General features: G+C 46.9%; 2 protein-coding genes across 7 annotated transcripts in view; one reads left to right on the forward strand and one right to left on the reverse strand.

Moving 5' to 3' along the window:
* LOC127394940 (GON-4-like protein) overlaps nt 1-11,916 on the reverse strand; it is a 34,464-nt gene extending 22,548 nt beyond the window's left edge. For 3 of the 5 annotated variants that reach the window (XM_051641251.1, XM_051641249.1, XM_051641252.1), the window contains exons 1-11: nt 11,495-11,916; nt 8,545-8,706; nt 8,021-8,217; nt 6,617-6,691; nt 6,242-6,292; nt 5,805-5,855; nt 5,354-5,449; nt 5,005-5,109; nt 3,687-3,857; nt 1,924-2,116; nt 290-391 (exon numbers count right to left, since the gene is read on the reverse strand). In XM_051641251.1, the coding sequence (XP_051497211.1) occupies nt 290-391; nt 1,924-2,116; nt 3,687-3,857; nt 5,005-5,109; nt 5,354-5,449; nt 5,805-5,855; nt 6,242-6,292; nt 6,617-6,691; nt 8,021-8,217; nt 8,545-8,706; nt 11,495-11,846 (1,555 nt within the window). In that variant the 5' untranslated portion in view covers nt 11,847-11,916. Of the gene's footprint in view, nt 1-289; nt 392-1,347; nt 1,418-1,923; nt 2,117-3,686; nt 3,858-5,004; nt 5,110-5,353; nt 5,450-5,804; nt 5,856-6,241; nt 6,293-6,616; nt 6,692-8,020; nt 8,218-8,544; nt 8,707-11,494 lie in introns of those variants that run through there. The other 2 variants (XM_051641250.1, XM_051641254.1) reach the window with 2 other exon arrangements.
* Nucleotides 11,917-12,394: 478 nt separating this feature from the next.
* On the forward strand, nt 12,395-26,428 carry SYT11 (synaptotagmin 11). Of its 2 annotated transcripts, none has more exons than XM_051641265.1 (4): nt 12,395-12,556; nt 17,846-18,669; nt 21,135-21,258; nt 23,078-26,428. In XM_051641265.1, the coding sequence occupies exons 1-4, from the start codon at nt 12,523-12,525 to the stop codon at nt 23,386-23,388; spliced, it is 1,293 nt and encodes a 430-aa protein (XP_051497225.1). In that variant the 5' UTR covers nt 12,395-12,522; the 3' UTR covers nt 23,389-26,428. The 2 variants fall into 2 exon arrangements, with proteins under 2 accessions (XP_051497225.1, XP_051497226.1); XM_051641266.1 differs by having other exon boundaries at nt 21,135-21,255.
* The last annotated feature ends 440 nt before the right edge of the window (nt 26,429-26,868 follow it).

Below are 26,868 nucleotides of genomic sequence, written 5' to 3' on the forward strand. Positions count from 1 at the left end.
ATTCTGTCCTGACTGGGCTAGAGATTCATGGAAGATTGCACCACCACCAAGGTGTTCCTCCTGGGTCTTTGCTAGGGAGTAAAGTTGCATCTGATAGCACAGAAGCTCAGGCCAGACCCTTTCATTTCCTCACACAAACCAGTTTTGCACAGGAAAGCTGTTCAAGTCAGGATGCAGCTTTTTTTTTTTTTAAATTGGCCTATGCCACAAAAATCTTTGCAACAAAACACTTGGCAAAATGAATCACTAATCCTAACAAGCAAGGAGGTAGAATCCCCGAAGGACTTACTGGTAATTCTCACAGCACGATCATTTCTGAAGTCTTCTGTATCTGGTTCATCCAGATCTTCCAGGAAGTTGTACTCAGGGTCATCATCATCATCTGCTTCATCTAATAAGAAGCATGGTTTGAAATGTCATTATCCTGCCCCAAGACCATCAGCTTCCAGGAGCAGAGGCACTTCCTTTGCTGCCTGACCTGGCACAGAGGGCTAGGATTACTGCTTGAAATTAATGTTATTTTTTATGGAAGAGATACGAGGCTCATCCTCTTAACAAACTGAGCTATCACCATCCTTATTTGTAGCTGTTCCCATTTAGAAAAACTGGATTTATTTTCTATGACCTTGGTTTCAGGCACATGTAGAAAGACTTCAGCAGTAATATTTCAATTTGTGGTTTATATTCAATTTCCACAACTGCAAGTAACTGGTAAATTCAGGACAAAACGAAGTCAAGACCCAAAACTTGCTCGTTTCTTCTCAAAAAACAAAACAGTTGTTTCTACCAAAATAATAAAGTCCCCAAGAAGGAGCATGACCCAAATAGGTTCAGCAATGTGCCCTGGTGGCCAAGAAGGCAAATGGAATCCTGGGGTGCATAAGGGAGAGTGTGGCCAATAGATCAAGGGAGGTTCTCCTCCCCTTCTGCTCTGCCCTGATGAAGTCACATCTGGAGAACTGGGACCAGGTCTGGGCTCCCCAGTTCAGAGACAGGGAACTGGTGGAGAGAATGCAATGTAGAGCAAGGAAGATGACTGGCAGATTAGAGCATCTCTGTTATGAGGAAAAGGCTGAAAGAGCTGGGACTACTCAGCCTGCAGAAGAGAAGGCTGAGGGGAGACCTTGTTAATGCCTGTAAGTCTCTCAGGGTAGGTACAGGGAGGATGGAGCCAGACACTGTTCAGTAGTTCCCAGTGACAGGACCAGGGACAACAGGCACAAGCTGGAACATGGGAAGTTCTGTTTAAGTAGGAGGATAAACTTCTTTACTTTGAGGGTGACAAAGCCCTGAGACAGGCTGCCAAGGGGGGTTGTGAAGTCTCCTCTGGAGGTATTCAAGACCCACCTGGATGCAGCCCTGGGTGATGTGCTTCAGGTGATCCTGCTTCAGCCAGGGGGGTTGGACTAGATGATCTCTAGGGGTCCCTCCCAACCCTGACAATTCTGTGATTCTATATCAATGCTGCCAGCTTCATCACACAGCACAATGGATCAAGAGCTGAAACACACAACCTTCATTTATGGTTGCCAGTTGCTGCAAGTGCTGGCTCATGTTTGTTTCAAAGTGAGACATTTGAAGTATAAAAAACCTCACGCATGTGATGAGGAAAGCTGATGACATGCAAAACATGCCTATTACTAAAGAAGACAATGGTTGCAGCCGAGAATGTCACGTACAAGTGGCACAAAAAAGACCACAGTATCACCCTGGTTGGAAAAGACCTTCAAGATCATCAAGTCCAACCTCTACCCCAACTGTGCCACATCCACCACTAAACCCTGTCCCCCTGCACATCTGTCTTTTTAGATGTCTCCAGGGATGGTGGCTCAACCACCTCCTCAGACAGCCTGGATCACCGAGTCCAAGATCCAGGCTTTCAGTGTAACACCAACTCCAGCAACCACCAGGTCTGTCACACACCTTCATTCTCCACATCATCATTCATGAGCCCTCCAAGCCACCTCTTCCACTCCTCATCATCCGCAGTGTTGGGGTCGTACATGTCGGGTGTGATGTCGGGGGCACGGAGCTCGGCCTCCAGCTGCCCCAGGGGAACGTCCTTCAGTGGCCGCTTGGAGCGTGTGCGGAAGGCGATCAGACTGTCTTCCAGAGCCTGAAAGGTGAAGGGAAAGTACGACGGGATTCAGTGTCTCTGCTCTTCTCACTTTCTCCAGCAGTGGGGTTTTCTGCCCCAGCAAAAAAAGCCCCAGTAGCAAAAATATTAAGATTCTTGCCATCAAGAATTTACTTCAGTAGTCTGAGAAAGCTAAACTTTAATTACTCTTGCTATTAAACTGTTATTGACTACAAATAGATTATTGTTCATTTGTCTTTTCCAACCTTGACAATTCCACAATCTCATGCTAAACTCTTGTCAACTGTCAAGGAATCAATCTCCACTTGCAGTATTTGATACCTTCACATATGTTTTACTCTGTTTGCTCTCCTTGAAATTATCAGAAATAAATTCTGAGCAGCAGCACAGGACTGTTTCTTCACCACTCCTCACTTACCCCTGCACAGTAACACAGCTCAGTGATGCTTTTCTCATTATTATTATGATGAAACAATAGTACTCTTACAATCAAGCTTCCTCAGGTGCTCATAGTGCACCTGCCTGTAAAACACAACTAAGCTAATCAGCATCTTTCACAAGGAATCCTCTTTTTATTTATGTAAACGTAATAGAACTACACTTATCAGTCAAACTAACAGCAAGAGACACTTCTGAGCATAAACAGAAAATGTGGGTATAATAAAAACCACCATGCACCAGTATAGATTAGGGGCTGACCTGCTAGAAAGCAGCCCCATGGAGAAAGACCTTGGGGTCCTGGTGGACAACAAGTGATCCATGGGACAGCAGTGTGCCCTCCTGGCCAAGAGAGCCAATGGTGTCTTGGGGTGCATTAAGAACAGTGTGGCCAGCAGGTCAAGAGAGGTTCTCCTCCCCCTCTGCTCTGTCCTGGGGAGACACATCTGGAGCAGTGTCCAGTTCTGGACTGCCCAGTTCCAGAGGGACAGGGATTTACTGGAAAGAGTCCCATGCAGGCTACAAGGATGATGAAGGGGCTGGAACATCTGTCATACAAGGAAAGGCTGAGAGACCTGGGGCTGTTCAGTCTGGAGAAGAGAAGACTGAGAGGGGACCTGATGAATGTCTATAAATATCTGCAGGGGGGTGTCAAGAATGGGCCAGTCTCTGTTCAGTGGTGCCTGTGACAGGACGGGGGAAACGGCACCAAGTGACAACACAGGAAGTTCCACCTCAACATGAGGAGAAACTTCTTTGCTGTGAGGCTGAGGGAGCCCTGGGACAGGCTGCCCAGAGAGGTTGTGGAGTCTCCTTCTCTGGAGACTTTCAAGACCTGTCTGGACACGTTCCTGTGTGTCCTGCCCCAGGTCTTCCCACTGCAGCAGGGATGGTTGGACCTGATGATCTCCAGAGGTCCCTTCCAACCCCTAAGAAACTGTGTGTGTCACTAAGAACATTTGACTAAAAGCGGCCTCTGCTCTCACAGAGCTTGTGTTCTGCACACTACGGAGATTCAACTTCTTCTTTCAAGTTACAAAAGCAGAAAAGAATGCAGGAGAACCAAGAGGAGAACACATCAGAAAGCTTTCCTTTCTAGCAATTTCCCTCAACTATACCCACACTGTTACAGCACCCCTAAAACCAGTACCTGGTAAGAGTCCATGCACACTGGGCTTGAAGCCAACTCTTCATCCACTGCATGCAGCTTCTCCATGAAGGTGCTGTCTCTGGTTTGCTTTGGTTTAGGAGGTGGTGGAGGTCCCATTGGAACTACTTCAGCACTAATATGTCTGCCAACATGTGTAGCAGCCCCCTCCATCTAATGAAAAAGGCCTTTGTGTTAAAAGGTTTTATTTAGAACATAAATTTCTGAGAACAGAGTAAGTTGGGTTTTTTTCTGTTTGACCAGAGCCCAGCACAAAATAAATGCTTCCCAGAAGGAAATGGGTTTTTCATATTACAGTCCATGTGATTTGCAGAAAATAAAAGCAAATTTACTACTCAAAAGACTTGCAGGAAAGACCTTTGCGAGATGGGAGTATCGGTTTCAACATCAGTAGAGTTGAGAAAGCTGAGCACTAGTATCTGTGTCAGGCTGCCAGTCCTCTCAAAACCAAACTCATGGGGAGTAGAAAGTGAAAGTATTTTTTTGGAAACATTATTGCTCTAATTCCAGTGCCAGTGGTCAGCTCCCACTGTCACCCTGTCACTACTGTCTGCTGACACTCAGCTCTCAGCACACTGCACACAGTCCTCCCACTGACTGGACAGTGCAGAGTCACCACAAATACATTTATGCTTTTATCAAAATAACCTTCCCCTCCTCAGCCAAGCACAGAAATTCTCCTGCAATCCTCTCAAAAATAATCAGTGAAATAATCATTCTCTGAAGAGCCAATGTTTTCCATTGCCAGTGCTTTAAGTACTCCTATTTATTTTAGACTAAGCTTTCTGTGAGGGTTGCACTTCACTGCTCATGCAGGAGCCGTTGCAGTGGGACCCTGAAGCCACACAGCCCCTGTAATGCCACCCCAACTTTAAGAAATCATCTGTCTTTCTGGTTTGGCATCAATAATTTAGGAATAAATACTGCAAGTTGTTTCTAATGAAAATAAAAACTCTCTTGCAAGTCTACAGCTTCCTCACAAGGGGAAGAGATGGGGCAGGTCCTGATCTCTTCAATCCTGTGACCAGTGACAAGACTGGGGTAAATGGCAGGAAGCTGAATCAGGGGAGGTTTAGGTTGGATATCAGGAAAAGGTTTTTCACTCAGAGGGTGATTGAGCACTGGCACAAGCTCCCCAGGGAAGTGGCCACAGCATCAAGCCTGCCTGAGTTCAAGGAGCATTTGGATGATGCTCTCAGGCACATGGGGTGATTCTTGGGGTGTCCTACACAGGGACAGGAGTTGGACTCCATGATCCTGATGGGTCCCAACTCAGCAGATTCTATGAGTCTAAGATTACCTCGCAGAGTGTCCCTCCCTCTTCATCTGATGATCTTCTCGTCCTCGATCGCTTGGCTCCCCGAGGAGAGGAAGCAGTGCTCTCCACATCACTTTCCAGCAGGCTCTAGAGAGCAAAAGATGCAGAATGCAACCAAACAATCATGCCCCAAATAAAAATTTCTTCAATCAATATTCTAAAGTCTCCTTTTTAGCCAAATTATTAACACAGCATTGAAGAAAGATTACCAGAAGGTCTGGGGCGATGTCCCAGTTTTTAATGTTTTTAAATCAAGAGAACATTCTACTGCCTCAAACATGCAGAGAACTCCTTGCTGAGCAGAACAGATCTTTGTACAAGTTGCATTTACCTCTTCTGCAGTCTCATCCTCATCCTCATCCTCAGGCTGGTATTCCTCATCAGATGAATCATCTTCCTCAAGAGGAATGTCCACAAACTGAGGTGGCTGCAACAGAAGAAAGGTGTCAACTTTTTACATGAAAAATGGAGTTGCACCCTAAAGGCACATGATCCAACCCAAGATTTCTAACTGAGGAAATACCCTGAAGCTCAGAAAGGAAGGAGAAAAGGCTGAAGAAAACAAAGAATTGACTAAGATGAGTAAAGCAAAGTAAGTAGTTTGAAAAGGTACCAAGAACAGGCACAAATGATTCAGCACTTATAGGATGGACACTGCATGAGCAGACACTGACTCAAGGGCAAGTTTCTAGTACTTGAAGGTCTTTCACTCCTGCCACCCTGCTCGATCCTGCCTAATGGTACCTCCAGTGCAGATTCCCGTTTCCCAGTAGTTCACTTACTTTCACCTCATTTGCCTTCTTAATTGGAGAAATATTCCATGTTGGAATCACCTAAAGACAGCAAAAACAGTTTGACTATCTTTGAAAAGCAAAGCTTTGACAACCTATTAAAACAAATGAGGTTTTGAGCTTGTGGCTTTTTTTCTCCAAAGTAGGAACAACAAACAGGCTTCAAACAAAACCTTTCTGGATTCCCCAGGGGATTTCTACAGGCAGTAACTTTAGTGTGATGGATACTATCAATTCACTGCATTTTTAACTCTGACCTGGTTATATTCTGCTCAGCTAAAATGAATTCTTTCTTACATTGTTTTAAGCTATTTTTTCATCTTTAGAATAAACCACACAAAAGCACACCTTGCACTTCTTGAAGATCTAACAACCAAACCCACTGGAGCAGGGGAGGGTTCAATAGCAAGAGCAGGTGGTGTACTTACCACTCCTTTCTCCACAACTTCCTTCAGTTTGGAACGAGTCATTTTGGGCTCCTGAGAGTTTAAAAAAAGCAAACAACAATCTATTCAGCTATTCTCCTTAACTGCAAACTTTTCCCCAGTAACCCTTTACCCCAAGACCGTTTTTTTTTAAATACATTACCATTTAGACATCAAAAATAACTGCAAAATCCTGTTTCATTATTTACACTTACACACTACTCACTTCATTCAGGTTGGTACCAAATCTGGTAATTAAAGATAAATGATGGTACTACCTGTTCTCTGCAGCACACCATTGACCAAGAAGACAGACTTGGGAACGTGTATTTGGAACAACTGAAAAAAAAAAACAAACTGAAGAAGCTCTTTACTTACAAACAAAGGTATATCTTCTGTCTCACTGATGGCTGCTTTCATCATGGCAACCACATGCTCATTTGTGATGACTTCCTAGAGGAGCACAAAAAAAGTATAATTTACTTGTTTGTTAAAAAGAAACAGACTTTAGGTTAAAAGACACTAGTTGGAAACATGATGGAGAAATACTGAGTGTACAAATATACTTTGTCATTACATTGTAACAAAAGGACTGTCCAGTGATCAAACAAGAAAATAACAAGAAAGCACAGCAGGTATAACAACATTTTCATTACATTCTCTGTAAATGTTCCATGGAATAAATTTCCAGCAGAAGGAAAGAAAATAGTTGAAACAAAAGCCCACACCAGTTTCCCTTCCCTCCTGTCACATCATCAGACAAACACGTCGATCCTGGTGACACTAGAAATGCTGCTATGAAGCTGCAAGAGAAAACTTATATCCTGAAGTACTCAAAGGCTTCCAAAATACTAGAAGTTTAGGTCTCTAGAGAAAGTATATAATAATCTACACTTAGAAACATGGTGCTGTATTATTTCATAAAACACTGCATGTATTTAAAAGAAATAGAGAAGCCAGAAGAGACACAGTATCTGTGACTGCATTTTCTGAAGGCCAACAAATGCTCTAGGGAAGGTGGGTGACTGGGAAGTATTTAAGCCCTTCCAGTCCCACAGGACAGAGAAAGGTTTTAATTTATGGCACCTGCACAAAATCAGCTGGGGAATCTGCCTGAAAGATTTGTGGCTGTTTGCCACAGGGACAGCAAGAAGGGAAAACACCTGAGATCACCTGGATTAGAACAACACCAGCTGCAGGGGGGGAAAACCAAAAAGCACTATTTTTGATCCTGCGGGAAAATAAATACTGTTGCTTTCCAGACCCTGTTCATGGGATAGACCAAAACCTAAACCTAATATAGGTGTGGAATTAAAAGTCTCACTACACAGCTGTGACAGCATGGATATTGCAGTTCTTCCTAAATGGAATCTGCGTGATGGACTAAAAGATTGGTTGGGGTCATCAATGCATTCCTGTCAGCATCACTAGAGTTCCATCAGGACTTTGTCATGAAACAGTTCACTCAAAGCAAGAAACTGAGTTCTCAGCTCCTCACCTGGAACCAGAAGCATGCACTTTAGCTCAGTTGCTACTGCTATTATGGCACAGTAAAACAGACTCATATGCCATTTAAAATAGATGGTCCAGGTAACTTATACATGCACCACGTAATTCTCTCTTCACAGCTTTTTATAGGAGTGATTAGGAGATGGGTGTCCACCAAGTCTTCCTTGTTTATGAAATCAAATGCTCCCATCCGTTCTACGCTCAAGCCCAGATTGTACTCTCTCTAAAAGCTGGAGCCTTCTCTGTTCCCTGTCCCAGTCCCACCACACTCACGTGCAGGATGTTCCGCACATTCACAACCGTCAGGTTGTGTTGTTTGGCTCCATCTTCTAAGGTGCGATCAAGGGTATCATCCAGCTTGATGCCACAAGACAAAGACCCTTCCTCTTCTTGACTTTTCCCTTCTCTTTTCCGTTTGGTTGCCTTCCTCCTCCTCTTCCTTCTCTCAGTGTCTTCTCCACCTTGCTCCTCTGAAAAGTTAATGAAAATGGGACCTAAAAATTCAGATCCTTCCCATCCAGCACATGCTGATGGAATGAATTAGAAAGAATTCTGCAGATGCTGAAGTGGCAGCAGATTTCCAACAGCTGATAAGGAGATCACCTAAATGGAAATAGCAATTAGAACTAGAAACAGTCTTTTGAATAATGGATTGGAATTCTGCAAAACCCACGTGAGTCACATTAGTTAAGCAAATAAAGGTTACGTATTTGCTGCCTCTTCTGGACTGATTTTACAAAATGGTCTCAGCAGCATAGACTGAACCTTTTCCTTACTAGTCTGCTGGGGTCACTCACCAGCTCTAGTGTTCTTCACCAGCTTCATCACAGGAGGGTTTCTACCAGCCAGCTGTGAAGAGCTTCTCCCTGGAGACTCCTGCACTGCAGGCTGGGTTTCAGCCAGATGTGCATCTCTCTGTGAATTCCCTTCAACCTCTGTACACAGCTGAGGCATTTTCCCTGGAAACAGCAGACATTGAACTGTAGTCAGGTATGGCATCCAGACCCAGCTAAGTAAGGTTAAGAGGCTGCTGCAATTACTGAAGTTTACTGTGACCCATTTAAATCTGTTAAATCGACTGCATAAAACTGGCCCAACCTGTGAAGGTGATCGAGGCACACTGGACACTGCTGGAGCAAGAAACAAATCCAGGCAGACAGATCCCCGTGGGCCTCCACCTGTAGCAGGATGCTCCATATGCCTGCCTCAGTTTCCCTCTATGATTCAACTGCTTTTTGACTCTTAGTTTTGCAGATCCAGGACTGAAGTGAAAGATTCCCATGATAAAAGACCCAGCAAACTCTGAGCTTTAACAACCTTGAAAGGTACAAACAGAGGCCAAGTGGATGTTCATAACATCAGCTGCTCTCTGGTGTTGAAGAACACGGAGCTCAGCCCAGCCACAACCAGGTCTGAAACGGAGATAAAGTAGGAACAGACAGATAAACAGAAGAGTTTGCTTGGTGGGAACTGGGCTTTCATGAATTTTTCTACTGTTTTCTTTTTATTGTCCAATTAGAGATGTTGGAGGTCTGGCTAATGGTTAAATGACAGCAGTCAATCTACTTCATTCTATAAAACCCTGGTCCCATCTTTGATCGGGGACACTCCTGTGCCCTTTCCCAGGAGGCTGCTGGACCTTCTCTCCAGCAGGGACACCTGCCAGAGAGACTGATTCTGGAGAATGATGATCCACCCAAGGACACCAGCTGTGGCCTGGCAAGGGTGAGAAATATTAACTCTTTCACTGTCTTTATTAGCAAACTTAACATTAAGTAATCTTCATTACTAAGACTGTAGAATCCTTTAAAGGTGATAATTAATATTCTAGGCCTTGTACAGAATTTGATAACAAGTTGCCAGCATTTTAATGGCCATGAAATTCACTGCTAATATACCCTTTGCATTCAAACGGCACTTCTGTTCTTATCTCTCAATTTCCCTGCACTTTTGCTGTACTTGTGCCTCTCGTCCAAATAGTTAAGACCCCAACGTTATATGCAATACATCTTCATTGGTGCAGATACATCTGGTCTGTCATCCGTTCTGTCCAGACATCGCCTGTTTCAGACTTGCTGCATCCACTATCAGCTCTGCACACTGGAAGCTGCTCCTCTCAAACGATCGCACAAAAAACCTGACCAAAGACGGTTGGACTCCATTGTATAAATGCAACTGCAGCAACAGAAATGCCCACTGGGTTGTTCACAGCCAGGACAGCAGAGCCGGCTGCTACCTTGGGGCGCAGCTTCACAGCCACCTTGGTCCAGTTTAACACCCGGTCACTGCTGGCAGGGGTCAGCACTCCCATGCAGTGCAGCCAGGCCTAGAAAACAGCTGTGAACTGACCCCTCTTCCACTCCCCTTTTGCCTGACACAAAATCAGCTTTCAGTCCAACCAGTGAGCTAATCAGAGCAGCAGCAGAACCAGAGACAACACTTTTCCCAAATAAATGAGGAACCAGAGTCCCTTTTTGCTGCAGCCTGTAGTTAGTTAGACCGGCTTACAAGGACTACAGCAGAAACCTGAAGTTTCATAAACACCTTAAGCCAGCATGAAAACATGCTGCACTCAGCAAAACCAGCACCACAAAAACACCACAGCAGATGCAGCTCTGGGCTGGCACAGAACATCAGACCAGAGAGCTGATCCAGACAAAAAGGAAAAAGCAGACACCACTAATTCCCACACATCCTCTTGGTTTTTTTGCAAGATCAATTCTCCAACCTCATGGAGCTCAGAGACAAAGATGTATGCCAGGAAAAGAGAAAAAGAATAGGACAAGCAATCTGGGGAAAGCAATCTGGAACAGCCACTTCTTTCAGTAGACTTAAAACCAACGAGAAAAACGAGAAGCACTTTGAGCTCCCCCACACGCTCACACTTCACACTTGCACTGAGTGAACCTCAGAGCCAGCAAAGTTCACTTGGGCTTTACACAAACTTCCAAAATACCCATGTTCCACAACAAATTTCTAACTTGATACTAAAACAACTGCTACTTGCATCAGCTCTTGTCAAAGATTACAGTAACACCCCTACAACTGCCCCTCTAAAATACACTTCTGAATGCTGGAAAGAATTATCTTCTGAGAATGAAAGCAAACCTGGACAAAACCCTCTGAAAACCAGTATTTTTTCAAAACAGCTGCTTGTGCTTTAGCTAGTCTCACAACTCACCAAAGACTTGTCTTTAAAAACTAAATACAAGGTGACTGCTCCAAATTAAAGCCTGGATTCACAAAGACCTGAGGACCAGCTGAAAGTAACAAATCCTGCACCGTGCAAAACCTGGGAAACACCTCTATGAAAGTTGCTGTTTGGATTGATCACTATTACACTCCAGAAAAGATTAAACACAGGATCAACACCTGGAAAATGCACATAAGTTTGTAAAACTGAGTATTTTAGGCTGGAAACTTGGGAAAAAAACAAAAGCAACTTCTAAAGGATTTAATGCTTGGTAGAGCTGGGGGCAGATAGCTTCAGTTCTCCCTTAGTTTTATACCGTTTTAAGGGAGGAAAAAGTCCAAGCTTTGAGCACGGGCTGCCTGCTAACCTGTAACACTTCAGAGGGAAAAAACAAACTCCCGGCACCCAAAGGAGAAGGTTTGTGCAGACCTTCCTGCCTAGCTCTACATCGGTTGACCCTGCCCAGGCCAAGCCGGCAGCGCAGGGGCTGTGGCGGCTGCCGGTAACGGGGTGTGAGAACGACCGGACACCCGCGACGGGCACCACGCATTTACCTTCCCCTGGCGCCTCGGGACACCCCTCGGGCAGCGGAGCGGCAGCGCAGGCCTCCTTCGCGGCCGGTGCCTCCTCAGCGGGGCCCGGGGCCGCCCTGGCCGGGGGCCTCTTCCCGCCCTTCAGCGCGGACTCCCCGGGCCCCCTCCACACGCCCGGGCCGGAGGGCGACGCACCGGCTCGGGCCGCCGGCGCAGGCCTGGCGCAGGAGCCGCCATCGGCGGCGGAGGTGGAGCCGCCGGTTCCGGGCAGCTCCCCGTCCTCCCCGGCACCGCCACGCTCCCGTGGGCTCTGCGGCCCCGCCACCGCCGCTCTCCTCTTCTTGCAGGGCAGCATCTTCAGCGAGAGCGACATCGCGGCGCCCACCTAGAAGGCAGAAGGCGGCTGCCCGCGGCTGCCCGCCGCCGCTCCGCCCGGGCCCCGCCGCCCCGTCCCGCTCGCTCCGCAGGAAGCGGAAGTGCCGCGGGGCCCGCCCGCCGCGCAGGCGCCGCGCCGCCATGTTGGCGGGGCGCGGGGGGAGTCGCCGCCGTGTTGGCGGCGCGCGGAACAGGGGCCCGGCCGTGACGGCGGGGGCGGCCGCCGCCATCTTTGCTCTGCGCCGCCTGGAGCCGTGCCCGCTGCGCCCCCCGCCCCGGAGGGTCTTCCCGTGGGGGAGGGACGGCCTGCCCGGTACTGCTGCCCACGCTCCCCGCGGCTCCCCGGCGGAGCCCCTCGGCCCCAGGGGTGTCCCGTCACTGTGGGAGCGGAGCCACTGGCCCCACGAGCCCACGCACACGCTCCGCTGCCTCCCGGCGCGCGAGGCGCGGCCCGAGCCCCGCCACTTGCCGAGTCACCGCCGGGCGGGGCGGGGCGGGGCCGGCGGGGCCGCCGCGGGAGGGGCGGGCCGGGCCGCCGGGCGGGGCCTGCGCCGCGTCGGGACCAGTCGGCAGCTCCTGCATCCCGGGCTGCGAGCATCCTTCGGGCGGGGGCTGGTACCGCGGCGCCTCCGCACCGGGCTCCGCGTCTCGGCTGCCCCGGCCTAAGCTAGGCCATGGCGGAGATCACCAGTGTGCACCCCAGCTTCGGTGAGTGGGGCCGGGCCGCGCCGGGAGCCCCTTCCTCCGCCCCGGGAGCGTCCAGGCGAGGCCCCGCGCCCCGCCATCGGCCCCGCTCGCCGCGCGGAGGCGAGACGAGCCGCGCCGGCACCGTCCGCCCCCGAGGGCCGGTTGCCCTCCCCCGGCCGGCACTCGCCGCCCGCAGCTGGGGCGGTGCCAGCTCTCTCCCCCGGAGCCACCGCGGGAGAAGGGTCCGGCTCGGCCGCCGTCGGCGGAGCCCGGGCCCGCAGGGAGCAGGTGCGCGGCCCGGCCGGCGGCCCCGCCGCATGACGTGATGTCTGTGCCGGGCCGCGCCGCGCCCGGCCTTTGTTCGCGCCTCCCCGGGGGCCGGGGCAGCTGCGGCACCGGCACCGGCGGCTCGACGAGGCGGGGCCTGGCCGGGCGGCCTGGCAGGCGGTAGCGGGGCCTGCGGGGCGCGGGCCCCCGAGCGGGGGGAGCGGCGGCGGGGGAGGCGCGGGCGGGGGGGGGGGCACGGCCGCCCGACCGTGCCGGGGCTGCCGGCGCCCTGGAGGCAGCCTCAGAGGGGAGGGGGCCCAGCCCTGCCGCTGTGGCTGTGGTCCAGCCTGCGCATGGGCCCGGCACGGCTCCCTGGGGCGCCGGTGAAATAATTCTGAGTTGTTACTCGGGAATTTTTAAGGTATTTTATTCCTGTAGCCCAGTGGGTGACCAGGGCTGGTACCTGGTGTGGGGTTTTTCCAGTCCTGATGATTCCAACTAATGCCTCTTTCTGTCCTCCAGCAACTGACTGACCTTCCCCTCAGACCTTAAGGATCTATAGTTAAAGCACAGCTACTGTATTTCCTTTTAAATACTGAAGTACTTAATAACAATTCTCCATACTAGATCATTTATCTAATGTACCATGTATCTACTTACCTTTTACATTATGTTTCCTGGAATCCACGAGCCACATGCTGTGATAATGTAACCATTGGCCACTGTTAGGGTATAATTCGCTAACATCAGTTTTAAGAGGAAGTTTTTAATGAGTTTTCATTAACTGAAAAATAATTCCATATCCCAAAAAGGTGGTTGTGTTTCAGCTGGATCTTAGCACCACATCAGAACAAAGATTTCTTTTATAAAGTTTGAATAAAAAAGCCCAGTTCTGCTCTTTTTGAGAGAGGAAAGAGGCTGCACTGCCCTTTAAAATGGATATTATGCACAGCCAAGTGCCCTGAATGTTGCCAGACCTGAACCGAAGTTGGTTTTAGGCAGCTTCACATCAGAGTAATTTTCAACTGTAAGGAATTATGGAGACAGGACTAATGAACATATTGAATGATTATCTAAGTAGGGAGTTTCCATCCAGGAGAGGAGGGGTGTCAGAGCACAGAACAGGGAACCATCACTCCCTTCTTTTTCTAATGCCAGAGCAGGTGTTGAATGACAGGAGTTGGGGTGGGCTCTAAATATAAGCCCTGGATTTCTCCTGCTGCTTAATTAAGCTGAGGAACTCTGCTACACAACATTATGGAAGCCAAGTTTAAGGATTAAGAAAATTTGATGGAAGAGAGGACACACAGATTAACTTGATGCTGTCTGGTGTGGCTGCTGGTTGCTACTAAAATTGTCCCATCAGATCTGCAGGAAATGAAGGTACAAGAGCAGATTCTGTGAAGACACAACAGAACCAAAACACACAAGACATCAGAATAAGGAGTTTCTGCATTTGTCCTACTTTTGCATATCCACTGAAGCTTGTAATACCAGGTTAAGGCTGAGTTGTATTCCAATGAGCTGTTAGAGGGAACATTAAATAACAAAATAAAGTTGGGTTTGGGGTCTTTCTGGTTAATATTATGAATACTTCTTGCTGTAGTTAATTCCATTGAAGGCTGTACTTGCAGTGGGGCAGGTTTATCTGTGAAGTCGGTCACCATTGCAAGAGACTCGCAGTTCCAGTATGTGAAGCTTTCTGTCTAACCAGAAGTGATTTTGCTATATTTACAAAAAGGAGATGGATTCTTTTGAAAATTCCACTTTTCCCCCAGCCTACCAGACACTCAGATTGCAGCCTGGCAGCCTTGTCTTCTGGCTTGTCTCCTCAATAAGTAGTAATGTGGAAAAAACAGAGAAAATATAAAATCAAGTTGGTCTCTCTAGCTTCAGTTATGAGATTGGAAGATTATTTTATCCTGGTTGTGGTACAGAATGAAGATAGGAAAATCAGACAAGTTTACCTTTTTACTAGTTGTTCTGTTTAGCTATAGCCATGATAGTCATGACGATTTCTGGTTTTCCCTTTTAGTATGGAAGCAGCTACAGAATTTAAAGAAGGAGATGTAGGGCTACTGGGCTTTTTGGGTTATTTGCTTAAGGGGAAAAAAAATCATAGAATCATAAAATGGTTTCATTTGGAAGGGACCTTAAAGATCATTGAGTTCCAACTCCCCTGCATGGGCAGGGACACGTCCCACCAGACCAGGTTCCTCCAAGCCCCATCCAACCTGCCCTTCAACACTGCCAGGGATGGGGCAGCCACAGCTTCCCTGGGCAACCTGGGCCAGGGTTTCACCACCCTCACAACAAAGAATTTCCTCCTTGTGTCCAACCTAAATCTCCCTCTTCCAGTTTAAAACCATTCCCCCTTGTCCTTGTCCAAAAAAAACCCCCTTGTCCAAAGTCCTTCCCCATCTTTCCTGGAGCACCTTCAGGCACTGGAAGGTGCTCTAAAGGTCTTCCTGGAGCCTTCTTTTCTCCAGGCTGAACACCCCCAACTCCCTCAGCCTGTCCTCATAAGAGAGGTGCTCCAGCCCTCAGGTCATTTTCGTGGCCTCCTCTGAACACGTTCCAACAGGTCCACATCCTTCCTGGGGGCTCCAGAGCTGGACACAGTGCTCCAGGTGAGGTCTCACCAGGGCAGAGTAGGGGGGCAGAATCACCTCTTTCCATCTGCTGGCCACACTTGTTGTGATACAGCCCAGGATGGGGCTGGCCTTCTGGGCTGCAATTGCACATTGGTGGCTCATGTCCAGCTTTTGATCCACTAGTGCCCCCAGGTCTGTTTCCACAGGGCTGCTCTCAAGTGTGTCCTTCCCCAGCCTGTATTGATCTCTCTGGTTGCCTCTGGCCCAGGTGCAAGACCCTGCACTTGGCATTGTTAAACCTCATGAGGTTCACCTGGGCCCACTTCTCCAGCTTGTCCAGATCCCTCTGGATGGATTTAAAATTTTAGAAAACTTTAATGATGATGAAACCAATAATACAATAATAAATTAAAAGAAGAGCCTGGCTCTACCTCCCACCAAGAAACTGAAGGCAGCAAAACAGTCTCTCCCTTTTCCTTTCCTTTTAAGACTGAGCAAACCCCGCTCTTCCTGTCTGTCCTCATCTTCCTTCTGCCCTCCATTCTCCATCAACTCCAACTTTTTTCATCATCCTGGTGGCCGTTGACTGGAATTGCCTCTGGATGTCAATATAACGTACTGGAGGGCTCAACACTACTGGTTTCTTTCTGTGTCCTGGTAATGCCTCTCCAAACTCAACCATTATATATAGAAAATAACCAGCATGGCTGCTAAAAATGAACATGACACTTTTTTATTATGATTCCTGATGAACAGAGTTGACACAAACTATAGAAAATATCAAATAATCCCTAAATCCAAATACAGGATTTTCTGTGCCTTGCTTTTGGACACTGCGTTTCCACCTGAAATGTGTAAATTGTTGACCTTGTGCCTGCCATGAGGGGCTAGGACAAAACAATCAACCATTTCAGGCCAAAATGATTTTTTACCCATTTCTTAATGAAGTATTAATTCCAGATTCAGGGTTATGGCCATATTTATTACTCCCTTCCTGTTGTTAAAATACAATTGTGTCATTTTTCTGAACAGGGCATAAAAACAACCAAAAAAAAAGCCCCACCTCAAGCCTGACAAAACCAGAAAGCTTCCAGCAAATCAAGAAGCTGTATTCCTGTGGAATCACAGAATGTTGGGGGTTGGAAGGGTCCTCTGAAGAACATCAAGTCCAACTCCCCTGCCAGAGCAGGACCAAGTCTAGGGCAGGTCACTCAGAAAGTCATCCAGATGGGTCTTGAAAGTCTCCAGAGGAGACTCCACAAACTCTCTGGGCAGCCTGTCCCAGGGCTCTGTCACCCTCACAGAAAAGAAGTTCTTCCTAATGTTGAGGTGGAACTTCCTGGGCTCCAGTTGGAATCCATTGCCCCTCATCCTATCACAGGGCATAAGAGACAAGAGGTTGTCCCTGCCTTCTTGAAGCCCTCATATATTTATAGACATTAATTAGATCCTTTCTCAGTCTTCTTTCCAGACTAAACAACCCCAGGTCTCTCAGCCTTTCCTCGTGAGGCAGGTGTTCCAGTCCTTTCATCATCCTTGTAGTCTCTGTTGGACTCTCTCAAGTAGATCCCTGTCCCTCTGGAACTGGGGAGCCCAGAACTGAACACACCTCCAGTGAGGTCTCACCAGGTGCTGGTAATCATAGAATCCTAGAACACCAGGTTGGAAGGGACCTCAAGGATCATCTGCTCCAACCTTTCTAGGTAATAACATAGTTTAAACGAGATGGCTCAGCACCTTGTCAAGCTGAGACTGGAAACAGTCCAATGTAGGGGAATCCACCACTTCCCTTTGGAGATTATTCCAAAGTCTAACTGTTAGAGAATCATCCGATTTGGACGGGACCTCCAGACGTCATCTAGTCCAAGCCCCCTGCCAAAGCACTGTCATCTGGAGCACAACCCACAGGTCTTGAATGTCTCCAAAGGAGACTTCACAGCACCCCTGGGCAGCCTGTCGCAGAGGTCTGTCACCCTCGCCATAGAGAAGTTTTTCTTCATGTTCAGCTGGAACTTCCTGTGTTCCAGTTTAAGTCCCTTGTCCTGTTGCTGGATGTGGGAAATGGTTCTTCTTCTTCCCCACATAAGTCTAAACAAAATGGAAAAGATCCTGACTCTGTTCTCACAGTGAAAAAATTTCTTCTGAGTCCAAATGGAATCTCCCCTGGTGTAACTTGCACCTATTACTAGAAAGCAGGAGCTTGATTTGGCCAGATAAGGCATTCAACCATTTGAGATCTGTAGCATGTGAAACACAGTCCAAGTGTTCCTTGGGAGCATAAAATGCTCCCCACGTGGGAAAATATAAAGTAAAGGAAGTAATTTTAAGCTTTGATACCAGGATCATTGAATTAAGAGCAACACAGTAGTACCATATAGATCTCCATCCAGATGTGCTTGGCCACCGCTGAGGACCAAGCTCCTTCCTGACTGCTTTGTCTTCTCCACAGATGTCTCTCCAGTTGTGGCAGGCCTCATCGGTGCTACCGTCCTGGTGGTTTCTGTCTCAGTAACAGTTTTTGTGTGGACATGCTGTCACCAGCAAGCAGAAAAGAAGCACAAAACCCCACCATATAAATTCATCCACATGTTGAAAGGCATCAGCATCTACCCGGAGACCTTGAGTAACAAGAAAAAAATCAACCGAATCCGGAGAGACAAGAATGGTTCTCCTAAGGAGCCTGGAAGGGGAAACCTCTTGGTGGATGCTGCTGAATCTGGTTTAATAGGCTCTGATAAGGCTCCAGATGGGCCAAATGCAGCTCCCTGCATTGACCAGCTCCCAATCAAAGTAAATTATGGAGATGAACTAAGTCCAGATCAAAGCCTCACTCCAGGAGGAAGTAAAACCTCTTCCCCCTCTTCTCCAGGGGATGATGTCATGTTGGGTGAACTGACTTTCTCAGTGGACTACAACTTCCCTAAAAAAGCACTGGTAGTTACCATTCAGGAGGCTCACGGGCTGCCAGTGATGGATGAGCACACTCAGAGCTCTGACCCTTATATCAAGATGACAATTCTTCCAGATAAAAGGCATCGAGTGAAGACTCGTGTACTTCGCAAGACACTAGACCCAGTCTTTGATGAAACCTTCACCTTCTACGGGATCCCGTACAGCCAGCTCCAGGATTTGGTGCTTCACTTCCTTGTGTTGAGCTTCGATCGTTTTTCTCGAGATGATGTCATTGGAGAGGTCATGGTGCCCCTTGCAGGGGTGGATCCAAGCACTGGGAAAGTTCAGCTGACCAGGGAGATCCTCAAAAGGAACATACAGGTAAGTCGCTTTATGTAGTGTGACACAAGATTCCTCGCATTTTAGTTGATCCCAGTTCTTTTGATTTGGGAGCCTCTGTCATCTAATGAGCAGGAATATTGGAAATCCTTGGCCAGGAAACCCATTTTCCCACAGATACATGTTATATAGTATTATTTCAATTTGGTGGTTCTCTGCTTTGTGCTTATGGTGGTTTGATAAGGCCTGGTCACTATTTAGGCATAGAAATAATGAATGTTATTATTGATAATGCCAAGAAAAAAGGCTGAGTCCCCATTTCCTTGGAAAAGAGCTGCTGGGATCATGGGACATTCACCTGCAAAGACAAATCTGACTCTGCCCACTTCAGACACCGGCGCTTGTGCTGATCCATGTCTGAGCTTTGAGGTAGTGGGGACAATCAATGTAGCCAGCAGTCTGACATGGTTCCACCTGTCCTGGAGCAGAGTCTCAGTGAGCTCAGATTAATCCCACCCTAGATGACACTGTTATTTTCTCACTCGAGAACAAAATGTGTCTAAGGTGGTTTTGTCAAGTGTAGACATTAAAATGTAGGTGAAATGAATCCCCGTCTCAGTGCGCAGTGCTGGAAGATAAGCAGTCCAGATGGGGTATTAAGGCTTACTATGGGGCAGGTAGGTCTTCTGTCCTCAGAAAATCTGTGCTCAGGTGATAGGGTGAGGTGGTACTGCAGATCTTTATTTTCTTGTCCAGTTTATTTTTGCACCCACCCTCCAGGTTCAATAGGAAAAGACTTTTTATTGCCTTGACATTTGAAAGTCATCACTGCATTCTATAAACGGCTTCATCACATCCCAGAGTGGCAGGACTGGAAACATTTTTTTCTACTATACAGGGCATTTAACTTTTTTTTTTTTTTTCCATTAAGTTATTTAAAGGAGAACCTATGTCAAGGACTCAAAACAAACCAAAACAATCCAAACAAAACCAGAGCTCTGGGAATTACTTTGCTTGTCTGAAGTTGTTTGGATGCTTTACGTTGTGGCTGGTGTAGGTTCATTCCACAGTATTCATGTCTGACTGCATCTCTTAGAGGTAATAGATGAAAAATAGAGGGAAAAGCTCACACTAAATAAAAATAGATTTAATCAAGGTGCAATTTATTTAACATTTCTTAGTAATCAAAACTAGATGTACCCTGGTGCCAGGTGTGCACTCTGCGTCGTTCCACAGTGTCAAACAGCTGCTCCTGAGCAAAGTTTCCATGGTCAGTAAGTTTCAGAATCTGGAGTACAGATTAATTATTGCACTGATCCAACCCAGCAAAGGTATACATCCCATCCTCATGTGCATTCCCAACAATTTCTAACAGATGATCTAAGAATACAAATTACTTTGATGGAACTGCATTAAATTCCATCAGCCAAAAGAACCCCAAAACTCTGACAACAAACACACCCTGCCCCAACAATCACACTGGTGTAGCCAGGGGGCCAGGAACTTGTTTCTCTATTTGTTCTGTTCCCCTAATTCTGCATGAGCCTTTGATCCTTGTGTTTGGAAAACTTGTCTTCAGCACACAGAAACTGCTGAAACAAAAATAAACCACCAACATGGTACATCTTCCCTGTCGGAGTTGATGTGCACAATGTTTTCCTGCCATGCTGATTAAGAGCAGTTTAAAGACCAGCTTCACCTCTTGGGTGATCACCAGAGCATTTAGTCTGACATTTACTGTAGTGTTTCACTGGCTTGAAGTGAGAAAAATTCCTTCCTTGGGGACCTCCCAGCTCCCCTTTTCTCTGCTAGGTGAGCAGGACCAGATGCTGATGGGACAGGAGGGACAGGGAGCTGCTCTGTGGCTCTGCCATCTCTGCCATCTTACACCCATTGCTAACAAGCTTGCCCTGATAGCAAATGAACTTCATCTAAATTAGTGCCATCTCAATGAGAGTTAATGAACACCATCTGGAAATCAAAACTAATTATCTTAGTATCATGTTACTCTTCTAAAGGATATACTGCAAGTCTAACTGGGTAGATCTGGTTTTTTATCTTCTTTTATCTTCATCCTGCACCTTTGCAGACTAGACTGATGGTAAAGCTGTCACAGCCCACCTGGGGAACTTGAGGTGCTCAGCCATTTGAGCTCCACCAGAAGTCAATGAAACTTACCTTCAAGACCCAGACACCTCCAGTAGCAGACCTCAAAAGGCTGCCCCAGCTGCTTGTCTCTCACGAGGTGCCCACCAGGTTTGCCCTCATGGAAGCCCAGGATTTGAGTGAAGAGGCTGTCGTGGTGCTGCAGCAGGTGTGGGGTGAAGCCTGTAGAATGATCTTGTGCTCCCTCTCCCCGAGGCTCCTGCTGCCTGAGTGAGGCATTTTAAATGGTCTGTGTCTCATTTTCTGACTTCTTAGGGATTTAACACAGGGAAAGGAAATTCTGGTGACCAACATTTGCTCATATGACCATTTTATAAGATTTTTCTGTTTCCTTTTCACAGAAATGCATCAGCAGAGGGGAGCTTCAGGTCTCCTTGTCGTACCAGCCCGTGGCACAGAGAATGACTGTTGTGGTGCTGAAAGCCAGACATTTGCCAAAGATGGATATCACTGGCCTCTCAGGTAGAAGCTATTTTCTCCAGCTCTAAATGCATAGGAAAAAAAATCTCCCAAGTTCACTTTCAGATCTTTTTTCCTGTCTAACATGAAGTTTTTCTTTGTTTGCTCACTTTCCTTCAAACTCTTTCTGAGGGGGGTGGATCACTACAAGTCATCCATCACTCACGAACAGTTCTACAAACTAGACCAAGACCTTCCTACTGCCAGACCAGCAGTTGCATCTTTCTGGCATCCCCTGGTTTGTTTCTGAAGACAGAATTTGCCAAATTCAGCAGCTCTCCCTGTTGCTTTGGCCAGGCTGTGCAGCTTGGGGCCTCACACTGCTGCCTCCCAGCGTTGCCCTGAGCAGCACTTTTTCCACAGCTGCTGTGTCTCCCTCAAACCCTGCCTCTGGGAGAAGAGGGTAAAAGAGAGCTAATGGAAGAAAGAGGAGGAATAAACTCAGAATAGAGAGGAGTGAATTCATATGACATTGGAAACAGTTGTGGGGTTTTGTTGTTGTTTTGGCTGGATTTGTTGTTCCACTCTTTGAAGAGAAGAGCAGCTGTTCTGCTTCCTAGTTCACAGTCACGGATTCTCAGACTCCTCCATCCCCTTAGCAAAGTTTCCTTCAGGATTATGGGAAAACAGTTGGAATCAACTTGAGATTCAAGAATAGCCAGTCTGATAGCAAATTTAGCCCTGTTTTTGCAGCTTTCTCCTTTACAGCTCAAGCAGGATGCAGAATAGGCTTAATTCTCTATTGTAGGCCTTAAATTTTTTTTTTAAAAAAAGCTCTCCATGTGTGGGCTGCAATTACAGGATCCATTTTTCAGTAACTGTTCTTCTGCCTGCTGAATCTGGCAAGATGAACAAAATTTCTTTATGTGATTTTGTATTATGATCATCCTTCCAGTTCCATAAAAAAAGTGAAAATGGGCATGTAAATTCCAGCTTCAAAACTTGTGTTACGTGGAAAAAAGCAGCCCTGTGTGCCTTGTATCTTCATTTTAATCCTAAACAAACATCCACATAAATTATTAAAACCCTTTTGACACTTTGTTGGGCTATTTCCTGAAACAGGGTAAAAATATTTATTGTTATAGGTGACAGGGAGAAGTGAAATTTTGAGACTACCCACTGAGGAAAGGCTGGGAGAGCTGGGGCTGTTTAGCTGGAGAGGAGACTGAGGGGGGGTCTCATCAGTGCTGATCAATATCTCCAGGGGGTGTCAGGAGGATGGGATCAGACTCTTCTCAGCAGTGCCCAGTGGCAGGACCAGGGACAATGGGCACAAGCTGGAGCACAGGAGGGTCAAGTTAAACAGAAGGAGAAACTTCTTTCCTGTGAGGGTGACAGAGCCCTGGGACAGGCTGCCCAGGGAGGCTGTGGAGTCTCCTTCTCTGGACACATTCCAAAGCCATCGGGGTGTGTTCCTGTGGGATCTACTGTAGGGGATCCTGCCCTAGCAGGGGGTTGGAGTAGATGAGCTCCACATGTCCCTTCAAACCCCCCACCACACTGTTTTGGGTGGTTGGGCACTGAACTCACCATGAAGCTTTCTGATTGGTATTTCTAGGAATAATTACAGCAATTTACATGCAATGAGCTTCCCCCCAGCCCCTGTGCAGTTTTGGAACTCATAAAGAACTCAGCCTGCCCAGGTCAGCTGGCTGCTTGTCTGAGGAAGCAGGCCAGCAGTGCCCCAGCCTAGAGAGCTGGAAGGAGCAGCTTGCAGTCACAGCAGTTACTGGAACTGGCTTCAGTTCAACAAGCTGAACCCCCTCCGTGACTTCCAGAGGCAGTTCCCGGGCTGTGTTATTAGTGTCTTTCTCTTCTCCAGCAGATCCCTACGTGAAGGTGAATGTTTACTACGGCAGAAAGCGCATCGCCAAAAAGAAGACTCATGTGAAGAAGTGCACTTTGAACCCTGTCTTCAATGAATCCTTCATTTACGATATCCCAGTGGATCTTCTGCCTGACATCAGCATCGAGTTCCTGGTGATTGATTTCGACCGGACCACAAAGAACGAGGTGGTGGGGCGGCTGATCCTGGGCGCGCACAGCGTGACAGCGGCGGGGGTGGAGCACTGGAGGGAGGTGTGTGACAGCCCGAGGAAACCTGTTGCCAAATGGCACAGCCTGAGTGAATATTAGCAGGGGGTGCAGCAGCCACAGCCAACTCATAGACCAGACTTCAGCCTTGTTTTAGCTGTAGATCTAACCTTTCGTAAGAAGCAGCAGTTGATTGGTTCTCTAGTGATGTGATTTTTTTGCAGGGCACTGAAATTCTAAAAAGCATTAAATGGAATTAAAAAAAAGATACCACGAATATATATAACAGTGTAATCACGCTATTGCATGCCTAATACAAACTGAAATTAGTATAACTACCAATATCAAGTTGCAGGTTTTAATACAATTATCTGTCACTATGGAAGTTGTGTTTGTGCCGAACTGTCTTTGCTGGTATTCACCAAGATGGGCCTGTGTTTCTTAGGCTTCTCCCAAAGTTTCTGAATTCTGCTGTTTAACCTCTAGTTTCTTGTTAGTTTGCCTGCTCATTGGTTCTTGCAGTTCTGTTCTTTACTGGTTTGGGAGTACCAACTGCATTGCCATTGAAAGGTGGTTTAGAATTCTGCACTAGCACAAAAGGAAAATACAGGGAAAACTGGCACTTTCCTTCAGAGAAAAGAGAATTCTGTTGTCAGGTACTGAAATACTTGCTGTTGTGATGGACTTGTTGAGCTGTAAGGCTTCAACATTAAAGGTTTGCATCTAAAATTCAAACTCCAACAATTTGATCACGTTGCTTTTGCCACATTACACTGGGCACAGGCAGGATCTCCCAGACTACCAGAACTGGGGAAACTGTTTCATTTTATTTAACCCTGCCTGTGCATCTAGGGCCCAAAAAAACAGCCAAAACCTGACATGTCACTGTTTAGTAAAGAAACTCTTGCTGATTAGGCAGGGACAACCTCTTGTCTCTTATGCCCTGTGATAGGATGAGGGGCAATGGATTCCAACTGGAGCACAGGAAGTTCCACCTCAACATGAGGAAGAACTTCTTTCCTGTGAGGGTGATGGAGCCCTGGGACAGGCTGCCCAGAGAGGTTGCAGAGTCTCCTTCTCTGGACACTTTCAAGACCTGTCTGGATGCCTTTCTGAGTGATCTGCCCTAGATTGAGTCCTCCTCTGGCAGGGGGGTTGGACTTGATGATCTTTGGATGTCCCTTCCAACCCCCAACATTCTCTGATTCTGTGATTCTTTTAAATATTAAATGTGAAATTCTACAGTGATTGGTAAGTTCTGTGATCATCGTGAACTGTAGATGAGGTAGGGAAGTATCTTGGTGGAAGAGGTTTTGAGTGAAAAAATTACAAAGCTTCATTCATACTTAAGATAATGTGCATTATATGTGATCTTGTAGTCACCTGAGAGCTGGCTCTCAAAAAAAGGAGTGATCACAGGGCAAAGCCTGTTGGTACAAAGTGTGTCGGGCTCTTCCAGAAGTTAATTTTCAGTTTCAAGGCAGCTTGAGTTAGTTCTTACACTGTGAATGACTCCTGAGACTTAGGCTGTGCTTCCCATCCCCTCTGAAGTGTAAAACTGTTACTTGCCAAGTGCAATCTGTAGAACTTGAGGCTGTTAACCATAACTAGTCAGGAGTTTTGATCAGAAGTTCATAGAGTCACATCCCACAACTACAAGTTGGGAAGTAGCTCTCAGGGTAACACACCAGCCTGAGAAGAGGTTTTGTGCAGGCAACAGAATCCTGGCAGGTAACTCCATTTGGCTTCTTGCTACATTCAAGCCAGGGAAGATATAGGGATGAGAACTGGCAGCAAATAATTTATTGTGAATGTTGTTGGTCAACTGAGTGGTAATAGTGACAACAGGCTGTAGAAATTAAAATTCTCTTTGAAGTCTCCAATGGAAATGTGAAACAGATGTGAGCTGACACAGAGGCACGTAGAAGACCACAGATTTTCAGTAAACATTTAGTTGGTTCTGGGCAGCCAGTCTGTTCTGTGCCCTGTGTAATGTAAATTATGTGTTTTAATTTTAAAAAGTTAAGATCATTTAACTACTTACAGGGCTTGACTACTGAGTTGTAGAGCCCTGTTGGGATAATGGTCCTTTCCACCTTTGTACTAATGGAAGTAGAATAACTGAGCAAGTCCTACTGGGTTTCCTCTCCAGCCACCATGTCAAGCAGCAGCTGCTGGGATGGCTCTTTGCACAAACCCTCAGCACTTCATTAGTTGGTGATATTTTGGCATCTCTTCCTAAGAATTTATTTTTGGAAAGCTGAATTTTCTCACTCACTGAAACTTCCTTCCAGGCAGTGTCTTTTTAGCAACAGAAGTCATACTGAAGCTGAAGCTCTACCTCTCAGCCTGGCATGGCAGACACAAGCATGGACTTTGTTCCTGCTTTATCAACCCTGATGAGGAGGACTTCTGCCTGAGGTCAGAGTAGATTTTATCTTTGTCTTTGGGTTTCTAGCTCATGCTCTATTCGTGGCTCAGAGCCACAAGCCAGAGAACAAGTCCTCCCTTGGAAATTGGTTTAGATCTATTTCACTCCAAGTTTTTGCACTAAGCAATTGTGTGTTGCTGAAGTTCAGCAACTGTCACAACTTTTCCTGGGAACATGCTTTCCAACACCACTCCAAACATCTGAACAGGAAGCACTAACAACAACAAAAGTTCCTTTTTTCCCTTTGGTGTAAAAAGCATGCTCCAGCACGGATGATCTCCTTCAGATTCCTTTGGTTGAAAAGGAAATATTAACTTGTTGTCAAGGAAACATGCTCAGGGTAAATAGACTTAGGCTGTCGGGCAGATGGGAGCAGCACCAACACTCTTGTGGAATAATAGGAAACTGAAGATGTGCAGATATATATTTTTTAAAACGTAAAACAGACAGTAAGTGACAGCAGACTCACCGTAGTGAGTAACTCCCAGGTGTGGTTATTCTTTACCTTGTGTCTTCTATTGTAAAAATTAACTTGGACAGTTACAACTTTGTGTGAAAAAAAGAAAAAAAATAACAAAAAAAGGCAAAAAAACCTTAACTCGACGTGTGAAACTGCATAATGCTATGAGCTAATCTACTGATGTAATGCTACCTTGTCTGTTAGATTTGTTAACGCACATTGAGCGTGCAAATAAAAATTAAGTCACTTTAGCTGCTGCCTGTGCCCTGTGTGACTGTGGACAGCATGAACATGACTGAGAACTCATGGACGAAAAGCTGGACATGAGCCACCAATGTGCAATTGCAGCCCAGAAGGCCAGCCCCATCCTGGGCTGTATCACAACAAGTGTGGCCAGCAAATGGAAAGAGGTGATTCTGCCCCTCTACTCTGCCCTGGTGAGACCTCACCTGGAGCACTGTGTCCAGCTCTGGAGCCCCCAACACAAGAAGGATGTGGACCTGTTGGAACGTGTTCAGAGGAGGCCACGAAAATGACCTGAGGGCTGGAGCAGCTCTCTTATGAGGACAGGCTGAGGGAGTTGGGGGTGCTCAGCCTGGAGAAGAGAAGGCTCCAGGGAGACCTTAGAGCACCTTCCAGTGCCTGAAGGTGCTCCAGGAAAGCTGGGGAGGGACTTTAGACAAGGGCAGGG

The sequence above is a fragment of the Apus apus genome, chromosome 27 (genome assembly GCF_020740795.1).
Source record: "Apus apus isolate bApuApu2 chromosome 27, bApuApu2.pri.cur, whole genome shotgun sequence".
NCBI classification, from domain to species: domain Eukaryota; kingdom Metazoa; phylum Chordata; class Aves; order Apodiformes; family Apodidae; genus Apus; species Apus apus.